At 34.2% G+C, this 16,196-nt stretch overlaps 1 protein-coding gene across 1 annotated transcript in view; it reads right to left on the bottom strand.

The window, feature by feature from the left end:
• The window catches only part of BBS9 (Bardet-Biedl syndrome 9), a 324,493-nt gene that overhangs the window by 146,826 nt on the left and 161,471 nt on the right, over nucleotides 1–16,196 (bottom strand). The window contains exon 21 of the mRNA XM_084282162.1: nucleotides 10,537–10,759. Within this exon, the coding sequence (XP_084138288.1) occupies nucleotides 10,537–10,759 (223 nt within the window). The remainder of the gene's footprint in view (nucleotides 1–10,536; nucleotides 10,760–16,196) is intronic.

Genomic DNA, 16,196 nt, shown 5'->3' with positions numbered 1-16,196 from the left:
ATGCCACTCTTTTCATCTTAGCTTGATTTTCATTTTAGGTTGATATGAAAGGGTATGAGCTATGCTTGCAGAGGCACAGGCTGTGCCCCGTGCTCTCTAAAACCCAGCCTGTCCAACCACATCTACTGCCAAGTACACTGATCCAACCACCCAGAGGCAGTGAAAACCACCCTGCATCACCAGATGGATCTGGCTGCATTCTATGTTCCCTCAAGTTCAAGAGTTCTCTCTCAAATTGGTGTAGTTAACCCCAGGGAATTTTTCTTTAATTGCAATGTAGTTTTCTGCTGTAACAGAAAAATACCATTTTCTAGGACAGACAGTCCTGGCTCTCTGAAACTCACAACACAAGAAAGCTGTAGCTGAACTTACAATAAGATCATCATCTTAAGCTTTGTTATCCTGTATTTATACATTTTGAAAATAATCCTTCCAGTATGGAAATTGTCAACCTTTCACTAAGACTCAAGGCAATTTCTGCTTTAAATGTTAAGGCCAATCTTCTACCTACTAAAGTTGTAAGACCTTAAAACTGTTTTTTATGTTTCAGAAAAGCATTGGGAACTTTTCTGTATGCAACTCAAAACCAGCTGTACTTTGCAAGTGAAAACTTTCCAAGTGCCTGGCTCTCTGCAGATTTTTGGCAAATCTATTTGAAAAATATGAAAACTGGGGGTCTGAGCCAAAGCTTACTGAAGTCTATGGAAAAACTCCCATAGATTTAATCAGGATTTGGATTAGGACCTAAAAAAGTCTGAAGTAATTGAAAAATCAGTTCTGCATGTACAAAATATGTAATTTTCACTAGGTTTACATTTGTTAGACTCCTTCATAGTATTGTAGAATTGCAAATACATTATAATGGATGTTAGGGATATATAATTTTGCACTACTAATTCACCACAGACTTCCACAGCCTTGTACATGGTACACTCCCTGCATGATAAAAATCGATGAAATCAATCATACACACAAACAAATGAAGATAAAACTTCATTTTAAAAACACCTGAATACTGATGAAAAACATTAATACCATCATAGCTCAAGTGATTTGTTAAATTCAGGACCAAGCAAAATACGGAGTAAGAGTTTCCTTTCAAAAACTGTAGGCCAAGTTCAGTGATAACACACAAAAAACACATGCAAATAACAAATTATCTCATTCTGGGAACACTTGCTCTGAACAGCTTAGACTTATGTAATACCACCAATTTCAGTTAATATTTATCTAATTCATGACAGCATAGGAGAAGAATCAGGTTTACTCAACCTAAATGTGTCAGAAAACAAGTAGCAAATGCTAAATGAATGAGTTGTGGTGCCTCAGATAACAGCTACAGCATCATCTGACATGTAAATACTTGCATCTTTGCTAACTAAAGAATGTCACTTCCAATCAGAAGAAAATGAATAAGCAATTAACCTTGACATATTGTGGCTTGAGTTATATACAATGCAAAATGAAATATTTAGTCAACTTAAGAGAATTGTTGCACACACACAACAACCAAGCAAAATACCACTACAGGTTCCTGAAGAACCTTTTTTCAACATTTTAAGAGAGGAGGGGTGACCTGAGAGATATTTGCTCTGCCTCATCCCCCTGTTATATCTCCTCCCCAGTACCTTTTTGTGGAAGAATCTGCTTTGTCACACCTGTACTTGCCAAAAACTTACAAGTACTATAATTTTATGGTGGTCTATATAGAAACTGAAGAGAAGTAATATCATTTAAACAGCAGAGATGATCATGCTCTTCAAATACCCACAGCTCTTGTGCAAATAATAAGGCAGTCCGTCATACAGATTCTCAAAACATCACAGGAAACCAAAACCTAAATGAACCAATGGAAACCTGTTAGGTGGAAATCCATAGTATGACTGGATGTACAAGACAGACTCCTCCTCATTAGTACTACACATTAAATGAAAGGATTATGTTATATTATTAAAGTTTGGCTTTATTTAATAGTAGATTACATCATGTTATGGCCTTTTCAAATAACTGTCTAGTTGTGTTTTGTTTGTTTTTTTTGTTTTGTTTTGTTTTGTTTGTGTATTTGTTTTACTTTCTACTTTTGAATCATCTGAAATGGAAGTCCAGAGGCTGTACTCTTCCTACTTTAGCCACACACCACTTTTCTGTAGCTTTGAGCAATTAACTATTTAGTGCAGATTTTAGAAGTTTATTTCTGCTTATGGTCTTTAAGGGACAAAGAATACAGAATATAGGGCACAATGACAAACACAATCATGAGGGAAAATTCTTTCAACTCACAATTATTTTCACCAAAAGCTTACCTCAAAATTATGAATCTTCTGTGACCAGTTAGAGTTAAGTAGAATGAATTAAAATTTAATGGATTTCAAGGCAAAGAGTCAGCAATAGGACTATATGCACCAAGGCACTAATGCGCTGATCCGAACTGTACTTAGATGAGACAAGCTGTAATTGCAACATTGCCAACTAAATTTCATAGTATAACAAATGAATGAATCCCAAATCTCAAGCGGGATTTCTTTTTATTCATTATGCATGACATTTTCCTCTTTAAATTATTCATTATTTTTTTTAATGTTATTGCTTTAGCCTTCTTAACCTTTGCACTCCACTCTGTGGTTTTTGCCAGCTGTAATATCAATTGAGGAGGGGAGATTTTCTCAACTACATAATAAAAACCTTTTCATAACCCTGCATGCAAAAACATGTCTTTATACCCTTCTACCTTGTTTTGCTTTTCACATTCTAAGATAAATAATTTTTTAAAAAATGATTCCAACGATTTACCATTTTTTTGAAATTCTTGAAAATTAACAACTTTAAGAAAGCTACAATCCTAGTCCAGCAGCATGATTAAATTTGACTAAATTAATGAACATTAAAGACCACTTCAGACATTCTTCCTCATTCTCTTCCCTTGTCTGATGTTCAGTTTTCTATTTTCAAAATGTGTTCACCTGAATCATACAGAATGATATAAGAATAAGCTGTAAAGCAAGCTGGTTCATCAGTATCTAGTAATCTGTAACCTGTCTTAAAAATAGAACACCTAAAACCTACGGTAGGTGGGAACTACAGCACGAGACTGTAAGGCATTATACTTAAATTCTATTCATACAGGTGTTATTGGCTCGTGGTGGGATCTTGGGTACATCACTTCTGTATAGTTCAATTTTCCATTTCACAGAATTAAAATACCAAAACTACTAAAACAATGGAAATAAAAGTTTTAAAGAGTAACGTTACAATGGAAATAAGTTACAGGGAGTAATGATCCACATCAGAGAGCCAAACAATCAGTGTTTCTGGCTCCACCAAGCTGCTCTTAAGCTTTTCTTGAGCAACCGGAAAATCTTGTTGGTGTAAGCACTCCCAAAATTCTCCTTAATGATTTGCTACTCCCTTTCCTTTTCACTAAATTAGCTTTATGGGGCAATAGACATATTTAAGTTTCAAAAATAGATCCCAAAAATATTTGTTTATAATGTCTGATACATTACTACTTGCTTATTTTTAGGCTTTTAAATTAAGATAGAACTGTTCATCATGAACAGCTGATAAATTTCTGTGAGAATATTTTAAATATGAAGAACTAGAAGTCACACTTAAGTTGCACCACTCTATTAGGTTGTATGTTATACCACATCATGTCTCATTATTAACTGGCATGAGAAAACACAGCAGAAGTGCACAGCAATTCTAGGTGCTGTAAGACTTATGGCAACCTTGTTCTTTTTATCATTCTTATGTGATTATTATCTGCAATTAGATGGCAAGCAGAAAGTTATAGGCTCAACAGTTCAACTGTGATTGAACTGCACAAATTGCACAGAGCTGCACAAATTGAATACAGAAGCACACAATGGCCATGCTGTTTATTAATTTAGTCTGTTACATCTTTGTCAAACCTTCCCAGAATCTCATTGCTTGATAGATCCACTTCAGTACGTCAGGGTTTTCTCTACAGTAACTGCTTTAGGACACCCAGATTGACAGCTGACCAGGAAAATGGTCTTCCTATCATTTTATTGCTACCTCTCACAGTCAGAGACATTTATTACAAGCCACCTGAGTAAGTAAAGTTACTTGCCTTAACTGACATAGTGAAAGAACTGTGCATATCAATGGGCAAAGTAAAGAGAAGGAAACAACCATAACACAGAGAGAATAAATGGAAATAATAGGAAAAATGGAGAAGCCTGAACAAAACAGAGCTATACTGCTAAAAAGGAACCTTACTAGAAGGAAAAATAGAGAACAGATAAAAAGTACACTTTAACGAAATGTTTATGATAGCTTTTTGGGGGTAATGAAAGTAAGGGAAGAGAAGTTTGAAAAACTAATATGGTGATGACTGTTCTGGGTTGGTTTCAACACAAGTAGATGATCTTTGGCAAGGAGAGAAGCAAACACTTGTAGAACTGTTCCAATACAGAGTTTCTTCCCACAGAGAAAACTTTGCCTGGGTATGGGAACCCCAGGTTCTATGGGCAAAAGAGCAAAAGTATCTAATTGTTAAAATGCAGGCGTACATTAATTGTTATTGTTATAATTAAAATGCAGGCATACATTTATTTTTGGATCAGGTAAGCATGCCTATGAGAGGTTTGAGAACTTCAGAGAGTGAAGACTAATGAATGTGATATTTTAGTGATTTATCACTATAGTTCAGATATTTATTTAAATCAAAAAAAAAAAAAAAAAAAAAGTTAATATACCCAGGAAACGTAAGAAATGTACTTCCACTGTTAAAAAAAAAAATATGAATTTTTAATTTAAAGATAATCTCATCTGTAATCTTTTATTTTTATTTTTCACTCTTAATAAATCACCCACTTCCTGGGGTAATCAGCCTTCAAAGTTATTTAATTGAGCAACCTATATGATTTTAAGGAAGGTAGAAAAGATGAGTCAGAGTTTTCATTGCAACGGTTAAAATGAGTTAATGTCAATTTCACAATTAAGGGCTTGATCAAACAAATAATAGGAATGGATAGGCATGTAGTGATTTATAAGTGTGCCTGTAAAATCTCTGGGTACATTTAAGGGAAAGAAGTCCTCAAAATGAATTTCAATGAAAAACAGGCACTTCTATTAGAGGTTAGACTCCCAAGATCTCAGATAGATAAAAATATTTCCTAGATCACTCCCAAGGCACTTTGGTTACACTGTCTCATGAAATAGTGGAAACAGGCAGAGAGTACTATCAAAATTATGAGTAAAGTGCTGGATCTAATCTGTTCAATGACAAAGTTTCCACTGACCTCAGTGGACTACTAGTTCCATCAATCATCACTGACCAATCTTCAGGTGTATAAAACCCTTGCAGTATTTGCAGCACAGAACAAACACTCTGAATAAAACTTTACTTTCACTTTTCTTTACACAGATTTAATGAGTATTGTTAAAAAAAAAAAAATAGGATACATTTAAACTAATTTAGGACAAATCACGAAAAAAGCATTATTTTGAAGGGTTACAAAAAAATGTAGTTTTGTATGGTATTGCTACAGAAAACATGGAAAACATTTTAAGAATCACATTTCATAATGGACTGTGGTCTTCTGTAGAGATAAACAGCACTGGATTTGTGTCACGTCCATGAGGATTAATAACTTGGCACTTTTTATACACTACTCTGCACCCAACACAGAGTGCTATACAAAGCTGTCAATGCACTATGATCTCAGGCTCACAATAATTAAGTTACAGGAAAAGTTTTCCAACTGTGATCGGCCTCTGTTGATTTAGTGTATATCTACTGGTAGTTCAAAAAAATGGACTAGTCCTCTGGGCCATCTTTTCCCTGTCCTCTTCAGGCTGCTAAATTACTTTTCAATATTTTTTAAACTTACTGATTATAACTCCCCTGGGATGATGATGATGATGATGATGATGATGATGATGATGATGATAATAATAATAATAATAATAATAATAATAATAATAATAATAATAATAATAATAATAATAATAATAATAATAATAATGCAGTTGCTACTGAGGTAACAATGTTACAGCCAGGAGCTGGGAACCTCTGAGTAGAAACAACACGCACTACATTTCACAAGGTATTCTCTGTTAGTCCACACCATAAAGTTTGAGAATACCCAAGTAATACTGCTTTTTCCTTTCTCCTGATGACACCAATGAAGGAATTTCTAATTAACACAGTAAGAGACAAGTTTTCAACAACAAAATCCTATTTTCTTTTAGAATTGACAAAAATGTTAGTCTTTCTTTATAGTACAACTCTGTGTACTAAGAATTTAACATCAATATTCATGTTTTCAATATATATAAAAAAATTAACATTGCTCTTCTCTTCCCTTGAAATACATTCTGGGTGCATATGTACACATACAATGATTAAAAAAGTGTATTTAATGTTTGCATTTACCCATTCATAATCTGAATGATAAATTCATGATTACACAAAGCGGGTAGCACCAAACAGAAGACTTACAAGCTCTTTGCAGAATAAAATTATAATCTGATCAATAAATCAAAAAAAAATGTTATGAAGATGAAAAGTGAAGTCAAGTATCTATCATCACACTTGGGAAAGCAACATCATATATATAAATACAGAAAAATACTGGAAAACTATCATATCCCTTCTCAACCTTCTCTTTCTTACTACCCTCAGAAGAAATAAAAATCATATTGTTTCAATTAATTATATTTTATGCTCTTCTCTGAATTCTATTAATCTAAGCTTTTCTTAAACTGTGTTACCAAATCATTTCAATTGAATCATCCTCATGAAGAACAGAAATAAATAATTAACTCTCTTCATTAAAGTTATATCACTACATTCTGAAGTTGGAATTTGATTTAATAGGATCATGTTACTGACTTCCATGCAGCATCTGGTCCACTATAACCCCCTGATTCTCTCTTATTCCAGCAGTGCATAAGGAATTGTTTCTCAATTTTGAATTCATTTGTCTGACTTTTATTTGCTAGAATCTTTGCACTTGTGTCCACTGAATTTCATCTTACCGATTTCAGATCTTTCGTATAATTAATCGAGATCATTCTGAATTATTGCTCTTTTAACGTGCTTGAAACTACTTTTAGCTTGTCGCAAAACCACAAATTTATCATATGAATTATGCTCACTGTTCCATCACTGAAGTCATTAATGAAAATGATGAAGAAAACCAGATACATCAGGGACCATATCATACCTCTAGCATATATATTTCTGAACTGACTACAAATATTGGTAACTACTTTCTGAATGCATCTTTCAACTAGTTGCACACTTAAAGGTAGGTATCAGTTTTTTAACATGGCTTTCACACATTTCCCCTAGATTTCAGGGCACATCATCTTGAACATACTATGTATAACCTTTAAAAATCCAGTTTACTCGTAGAGTGTTGCAATGTTTGAAGGGTCCTAGGCATTTTTAAAACACTAAAAGAAAAAAAAAAAAAAGTTGCAATAGAAAAAGGAGTTTCCAACGTTAAGAAAAAGAATGAGCTTAAGAAAAAGTGGCATTGAACAACATCCTTAAGCCAATGACTGCTACATTACTGAGCGATTATGGGACTATCTTTTGGTCTAGCCTGGTCTGAAGCTTGGGTACACAAACTCACTTATTTTAGGTGAATCTAAAAGATGAATGCCAGGAATGCACCCAAACCACTTTGTTACTGGAGGAGGATCGGTACATTCAACAGGAACAGAGCTAGTTCAGAGAAATCCCCTCTGAAATGCATACAAGTCCTGTTGCCAGCTTCAGTTACTGCCCTCTGTAAATCTGCTTGGACCACACTAGTTGCTAATGTAGAGAAAGCCACAGAAAACTACAACAGGTGACACAAGACAAAAAGCATGTTTTAAAAGCCTCAGAAACATCTTATCCTCTCCCCTCCCCCAAACAAAAATTAAAAAAAAAAAAAAAAACTTTTCTTCAGTCGCTGTCCAAAGGCAATCAAGCATTCACACTGCTTCAGAGCATACAACACATTCTGTTAGAAATTAGTTACTTAAATACTCTGCTACTATAAGCACATGGCAGAATAATTTCTCCCTAATGAGACTGTCTTAAAAATTAAGGTGAAATTCTCTATTTTGAAGTATAACATAACTTTGACATAAGCTCTTCCAAGGTTTTCCAAAACCCATATAGTCTCCATAGTTAAAAATTAAATACATAAATATATAGAACCTCTTCTCTGGGCTCCATGCTGAACTCTCAGTGAAAAAGTTAAATTTGGTTTTATAATAATTTCTCTAATTGATACCTTCTTTTGACCTTCTCAAGTGTTAGCCTAATTAGGTCATAATTTTGATTCGTTATTAGGTAATTTGATATTCAAAATCACTACATACTAGAGTCAGCAATTTTGGAATCTATATTTGGATTACAGATTTTAATTCCTTTTAACATAAATCATGACCAAAGGGCATTTCATGTATAGGTTATAGTTTATGTTGGGTGAGACATTGCTATATGAGGTCTCAACCAGCCACTTACAGGTACTTAGTTTTTCACTATTAATCATGTGAAACATTAATCCTGATCCATATATCCTGATCCAATCCTGATACCATCAGTACATGGTTAACAACCCACAGTCAAATTTCTTGTATTTTGCTTGGAAGGTGCTTCTTCCTTACACTATTTTTATTTGAGAGGTAGTATAACTGTCTACCTGTACCACAATGGGAAAAATTATTCTAGTACTTTTCACTTATGATTTCTTGGTTTTTGGCCTCCTGCAATAGAAAAGAATAAGTTCAGCATTTTTTAATTTTAATTGTTGTGCATGCAATGGGGCGGGCATGATCAGACTGCTTTCTCAAGGTCCTTCATGAAGACTAAAGTTTCTGCTAATTTGTATACAGTCTCTAGAAAATTTACTCTTTTCCTAAAAGAGTAATGAGTCATGACCATGAGAACAGTCCCCTGATCTCAGTAAGACTGGTAAATTGAACAGGCAGAAGTCAATTTCTGCATTAAATCATTTCATCCTTAGTTTAGCCAGAAAAAGATGAGTGGCAGCTATTTAAGCCTTTTCAAAATTCTTAGAAGGAGAAACAATGGAACAATACTTACATAATATTATATAAAGTTCAACAAATGAAATCCACTTAATGTATACTTCAACCTTTCGAAGAATTACTGAAAAAATATGTAAAACTAATTTGATATTTATCCTGGATCGCTTCTTCACTTCATGTGATTATCAGTCCACTTCTAGACATGGGCACAGCATAACACTAAGGAGAAATTAATTAGAATAGTTTCTGGCATTGCACAGTCTCTGGTCGTTTTACCAAAGCATCTGGATTACCACATGCAAAAAAGGATTGCACATAATAATTACAAGGACATCTAAATTAATTGCCAGAACATTGCACAAGCCATTCAGATTGCATTAAAGAGGAATTAAATTATACTTTGTGAGGTAATAAAACAAAAGATAGGAAATCAAGATACTGCCCTAACAATTCCAATATTGATCAAAAACAACACCCATGAAGACAAAATACTAAATTCAATTTTAAGCATGAAGTATACATACAATATATACTTTTCCCTACATTTGTGAAGACTGCTCTAGGTAAAGAAGGTCATATGGGCCTAAGACCATACAGAGATGATGTTGGTTAGAACACTATGAAGCTGAATGAGCTTCCTACCTAAACAGCTGGTAGCTGTAAAAACACAGTGTACCAAGTCAGCAGGAATTTGTGATGTTTATTAAGATCCCTTCTACCAACTAGAGAAAAAAAGCAGGAAGAAAATGTCTTGCATCAGAACAAAGATGCTAACCTTCAGAATCTTCTAGAGAGGTGTAGTTTTGCTCCCACTGTCAAGTATGAATACAGAAAAAAGCATGAATAACATTTCTTTAAAAAGTTTTGATTCCATGATTTTCAATTCAATCACTGTGCAGCACTGAATTGTGCAGCATCTTCTCTAAGTTCCTTTTCTAAATGAGAAATGTCCTTCAAGACCTGTATAAATTAGTTTGATCATTAATTTCATGCATCATCTACCCAACTTGAACTTTCTAAGGTTGCAGACTTTTGTATTCAGTGTTATCACTGCATTACGATTAGTCATATGCATATCATAGAGCTGATAATAAAACTACAGTAATTTCTCAATCAATAAATTAGGATTTATCAAGAAAGTGGAAATTCCCACCCCTCACTTTTCTATCAAGTATGTTAGAAATGCACAACATAAATATAATTGGAAAGTGCAAAAAATCAGTGAGCTTTCAGAGTATTAGAATTGCTTAATAATTAAGTTGTTAGAGTATTTGGATGACCATACAGGGTACATTTGCTCCATAACTATTCGTATGCTCTAGGGTGAGTAATAAATGATCAAACTGAGCTACAACTTTGATTTAACATTATATTAACTAACACGTCCTATTAGTTAACAGCACAAGTAGCATCTGGCTTCCACAACCAGTGAAAAAACAAGCTCCAAGCACATCATTTTTAATTTTTATATGCAACTATATGCTTTGAATTATGAACATAAAGTTCATGTCTTACCTGGCACAGCAGCAACTTGCTGAGTGGCTGATTCTGTACTTAAGGAAAGGCGACCACCTTTGGCCAGTCTATCGCAGAACAGGCTGATATTCTTCTTAAGTCTGCTGGTATCTTTGGGCATGCTCAACTGGCCACCAAGAGTCAGTGCCTGTTCCTTAGAGCTCTTGGACAAGCAAGTTCTTAGTAAGGAAGAAATGGCAGAATCCACAGTTTCTTCCCAACCCTGTATTAAAGAAAATAGACAAAAAATAAAATAAGGTGAACTGTAATATCATATAGCATATAATATACAAAGTAACAAACAAAGGACTAAAAATTTTCAAGCAATACTGATACATAAAATATAATTAAGGAATTAATAAAAGGCATAAGCATACAGCCCTTAAATTTCTAGCAAATCAAAGAGGGGAGGGAGAAGGGAGTGGATAACTATTTCTAACATTATTCAGAGAGAAATAAAATTTAAATAATAATACATGGACAGTATGAGACAAATAATGGTTAAATTCGGCAGTTGTATTAATACAATGGAAAAACAGAAATTCCTGCATGCAACATCTGGAATTCAGAACATAATTAAAATATAAATACAAGCATTATAACATGTTGTATGTAACATCATACTGAAGACATGTCAAAGCAAGAAAAAAAAAAGGTATCTAATGATATGTTCTTTGGAATCCCCATCTAGAATTCTGACAACACATTAGTATCACAGAACATCATGCAATCTGAAATTATTACATTCAGTATATATTTATCAGGCCAATTAACTTTAATTAAGGTATGATACCCACAGCAATAGCATGGGTGTATTAGTGCTCTCGTGAACTGGGACCTAGATTTCTAACATAACGTGAAGCTGCAAACACTTAGGAGAAGAGCAGCTTAGTCACCAGTGTAATTAAAACAAGCAGTTACCTTTGGAAAAGCTATTTATATTTGATATAAATACTTCCACAAAATAAAGTGTTTACTCCTGCAAATAACACCCAGTAAAAAAGTAAGTTTCTTTCCCAAAAATGCCGTGAAAAGCACCTTTAAAAGTTAGGTTCAAGTTTTTACTCTGGTTTTCAGAGACACAAACAAATAAAAGATATCCCTTCCAGTAAGAATCCTGGATGGCAGAAGTCTTTAACCTTGCAACATAACCTTGCAACAAGGTTATTAAATATCACATAGATTTTACACATTATCTCATTTATGCAGTGTGCAATATAGAATCAACTCTTGTAACAGCCCTGATTGGCTAAGGCTTATTTTAGCAAGAATTTTTATAGACTTCAGAAGCCTTGAGGCTACAGGTTGGAACAACCCAGCTGAATCTGCTGCTAACCTAATTGAACACAACACAGAGGTAGTTTATTGCATGGTGATTACTCAGAACAAAAAGAGAGCTCTCTGAAGATCCAGCTGTGGATAATTTAACCAGAGAGTCTTCTAGTTTAAGCTCTTTCTCATGATGCATTAGTCTTGAGTGAAAATGACCAGCTGAACAACAAAAATCACCAGTCTATCCAAAATTCCCTGATTCAGCAAGTATAACATCACTGGTCTAAATATTAAATAGCAATGGTGTGAACCCTGTCAGAGTCCAGCGTTAAATAAATAAGGTCTGTGAATTTTTTCTCTTAGATATACATGACTTTTGTGGAAGGTAGGGTACTAATTTTGATGCTGAGAGATGCAAAGGCCATCTTTCCTGAATTTGTTGCTTCTTAAGAATAGGTCCAAGACAAATACTTATTTGTTGCCAGGTACATTGGTGAGACTACATAGTCATACATACTTCATCTTTGTCCAAACATACACTAGTCTTCATAAACAGGGTCCTGAAAATGTGCTATATTTGTATAAAACATTTACATTTTGCAGAGGAACTGGATCAACTAGTGAAGTTTCTTAGTCCACAACTGCCTTTCCTAACTTCAGAACAATGCCAACATTAACCTATTGTCTAATCTGGATACTTCCACCCCCCCAAAAAATGCAAATTAGCAGAATCATGCCAGTTAGTCAATGCAGTGTTAGTTTAACATTTTTCAAATATTCTAGAAAGAGTCCACTGGAGTGTAATCCATCCACTGACCTGTGATTGTGACAGGAAATAATCCATTCTGCAGTCAATTTAAGGAGGTTAATGAGCTGGTAAATACTGTCTACATTCCCACATACTGGGCAATGAAACTTAATATGTACAAAGCATAAAAAACAGTCAGGCTAGGCTCTCCTAATTATAATACAAGCCACAAAAAGTAAGTCAACATAAACATAAGAATCTTGAGTTTCACTAGAAGACAAAGAAACACATGGTTAACTGGTGTCGGCAAACAGTAGCTTAGAAGCAGGCCAATATACATGTATTTCTCCAAATGAATTACAAAAATGCATGAGAAAGAAGCATTTAAATAAAAAGAATGAAATACAAACTAATGAAAGTCATGAAATCCAAAGTGGCTAGTATCCTGTCCTTGGCTCAGGACACACAGGTGTGTTTTACTTTGTACGATAGCCTTACCATTTTGAACCTTCATTTTTGTATTTAATTTCCATGTTAAACTTTTTTCAGCAGACCATAAAATTCACCAATTCAAGGACTGTTGACCTAGTAAGTCCAGGCAAATCCAAAGCAGTCTTTATAATTAGTAAAAGAGTACACAAAAGTTACTTCTGTATGAAAAAAAAAAAAAAGATGACGACAATGGAAATCTTGTTGAAAGGATTTTATACAACTACTAATTAATGGCCTCAAATAAGACTGCCAAAAAAAAATAAAACCAACTTCTTCACTCCATATACTTTAAAAAGCTAAAAAACATTTGAAGGTGTGCAAGTGGTCTACTCTAAAACCCACACTGAAGAGTGTTTCTACAGTCATGGTTGTAAAATTCACTAATGGCTTTTTGTTTATCATTCTGTGTATTTAGGGGCTAAAGGAACACCATCAATACAGGTGTGACACCAGAAATCCATCATCAAAAGCAGCAAGCTTTTTCACAGCTGCCACAACAGAACTGAGTCAATGTTCACAGGAAGAAATATTAGTAAACCATGCAAATTCATCATATTGATTGTATCATCTGAAATAGATATGAAAATTACTTAATTCATTAAATTAACTTTTTAATTGGGAAAAACCTCAGCTTCATTTTTTGCATAGGTACCTTATTTTTCTCTTATAAGTAATAGTTAAGTAGAGTCTTTGCACCGTCTTTTAACCAAATCACATACACTGCTAGAATCTGAAGACCAAATCAGTGCAGTGTTTTTGCCTCATTTTCCCTCATAACATGGATGAGCCACTTCCAGCACAGACAAGATTTAGTAAATATTTGAAGGACCTGAGTAGATAATAATATTGTACAACCTGACATGTCACTTTGAAACAAGCAAACAAATAAACAAAAAATATTATTTACCTACAAGTTTCACCATGTACACTTCCTGTGAAAAATAAAAGCATTTGTTGCTTTTAACCAAAATCATTCAAAAAGTTTTACCAAATTTTAAGCAGCTCTTAGGTAAACTCTTAGTTTATCTACTTTTCTCAACACTGAATGACATTAGACATTATTAAAATATTTTTTGATACACACTGAAGGTTTTAACACAAAAAGACTGTTTTAGTGAGTTGTGAACAAGCATCTAAGCAGCCAAGCTAGGCCTCCTCTAGCTGATGATCTCTCTAGTAATAGAAATTGATTTGACTAAACATTGTGAAATAGGGGGCAGTCAAATCAATGAGTTGCAAAGATAGCTTACAGGACTGTCTTAAATATGTTTTGAGTGGATAAAACCACATTTTCTTTAGATTACCAAGCCTTTTGAAATTACAACTAGTTTTGCAAATGAAGTTTTATCTGGACCAGATTATAGCAACTACTCATACAGATATGTAGCTTTGCACAAGCAGCCCAATAAGTACTTTTAGTTAAATCCCTGTTCTGAAAAGTTAAAAATCATCATTACATTGACAATGTAGTTGTACAGAAGACTTTTGCTCCAGCAGTCTCTTGCCCTGTAATGAAAACCCATAATAGATGTAAATACCTAGATTTATTTTTAATTCAACAGTAATTCTCAAGCTCTAAAGAGAACACACACACATAAGCAAAGAAAAAATTCAACTAGAGGATGAGAAGGAGCCCTGGGGTGTGTTGCGAACGAATGCTCAGATTTTATATGAAACAGCTTTTACTCTTCTTTACTATTCTGAAATTGTTGTAAATAAATTCAGTTAACATACCAAAGCTTAAATCCCCAAAGGCTCTGAACACAAACTACTCAAGACTGGTGTGTAGACCAAAACACAGAAACTTGAACAGATGGGGGGTTTGTGCTGTGAAGTTGGAAACCAACTAGTTTGTTACATTGCATCATTACACAACCAACAAGGATAATTGATATTCGTAATTAACTCCAATGCAATGTCCACAGTAACTTTTCCTCTATTTTAACATAGATAACCATGGAATTCAGTTTTGCCCAGTTATTAGTCTTCAAGTGTTTTTCTTCTCTAGACGTAAGAGACAAGCAAGTGGTTCTCTTTGCAAATGCTAGTTCATTTTGTGATGCTTGATATAGGAAATGTAAATAATAGGTCAACATAATCAACTATTTTACCACTCAAAATTAGACTGATGGAAACATCCTTCTTATATGAAAGCAAAACAAAAGGCAACATAAAGTAAATATGTAAATACCACCCCCTATAAAAGTATTTAGATTGGAGATGATACGTACAAGGTTTGAAAGGATATGAGGTTAATGAGTTAATGATTTAGCCTGCAAAAGAAAGAAACATTGTTCTAATTGCCACAAGATTTTTGGTAGGGGAATGTTTAGAAAACAGTACAAACCAAAGATAGGTTTTGCTGTGGTTGTGAGGTGAATGTTTTGTCCTAGAAGTCTGCTTATTTCAACAAATACATAGATAGGATGGGAAGTTACTGGAATCTTTGTTGTGCCTTTTACTCTGAAATTTACAAACAATTTCAAGCAGAATTGTTTGCCCAGAAGTCTAACAACAAAGACTTTCAGAGCCAGTTCCATTCTTATGCTAGGTAATACAGAAGAGCAGCAGCACCTCAAAGAATGCTTGCAGATACTGAAAGCCCACTATGACTAAAAATAGTCATATTTTTCTAAAAGGTTAGATATAGTCATTTTCATAGCTACTTGTCCTATATACAGAAACTTTTTTTTTCAGCAGAGCTTGCTGCTAAATCCCTTCATAAGTCTAAAGTCAAATAAAACTCACTCAAAACTCTCAACAGAAAACATTTTAGACAGGAAAGTGCAGCATCATTGTAGGAAGAACAGATCAAAATAAATAATAATACTGGTTAGAGCACAGTTTCTCCAACCTGAAAATAACCTGGACAGGGTTTCTGGATGGGGAAGCAGAGTGCACTACATGGAGCAGAGCTTGAGATGTAAGCAGAAGGAAGTGGCTGCTGTAAGAGTTCAGAAATAGTGTAGGGCTGAGGACATTCCAGGGAAAGGATCTAGAGGACAATGTGCTCAGGAGGGGAAAAAAATAAAAATAAAAAAGTGTCTGTTGGGAGATTAATTCAAGAAGAGCAACTGCTTTATGGAATTAACAGAACTCGGGGACTGGGAAAATTGAGACACTTATAAATTAATACTAGCTGCCTTAA

This window comes from Netta rufina (assembly GCF_964035555.1).
Source record: "Netta rufina genome assembly, chromosome: 2".
NCBI classification, from domain to species: Eukaryota; Metazoa; Chordata; class Aves; order Anseriformes; family Anatidae; genus Netta; species Netta rufina.
Note: the sequence above shows the minus strand (reverse complement) of the source record. Positions and strands in the feature narration are given on the sequence as shown.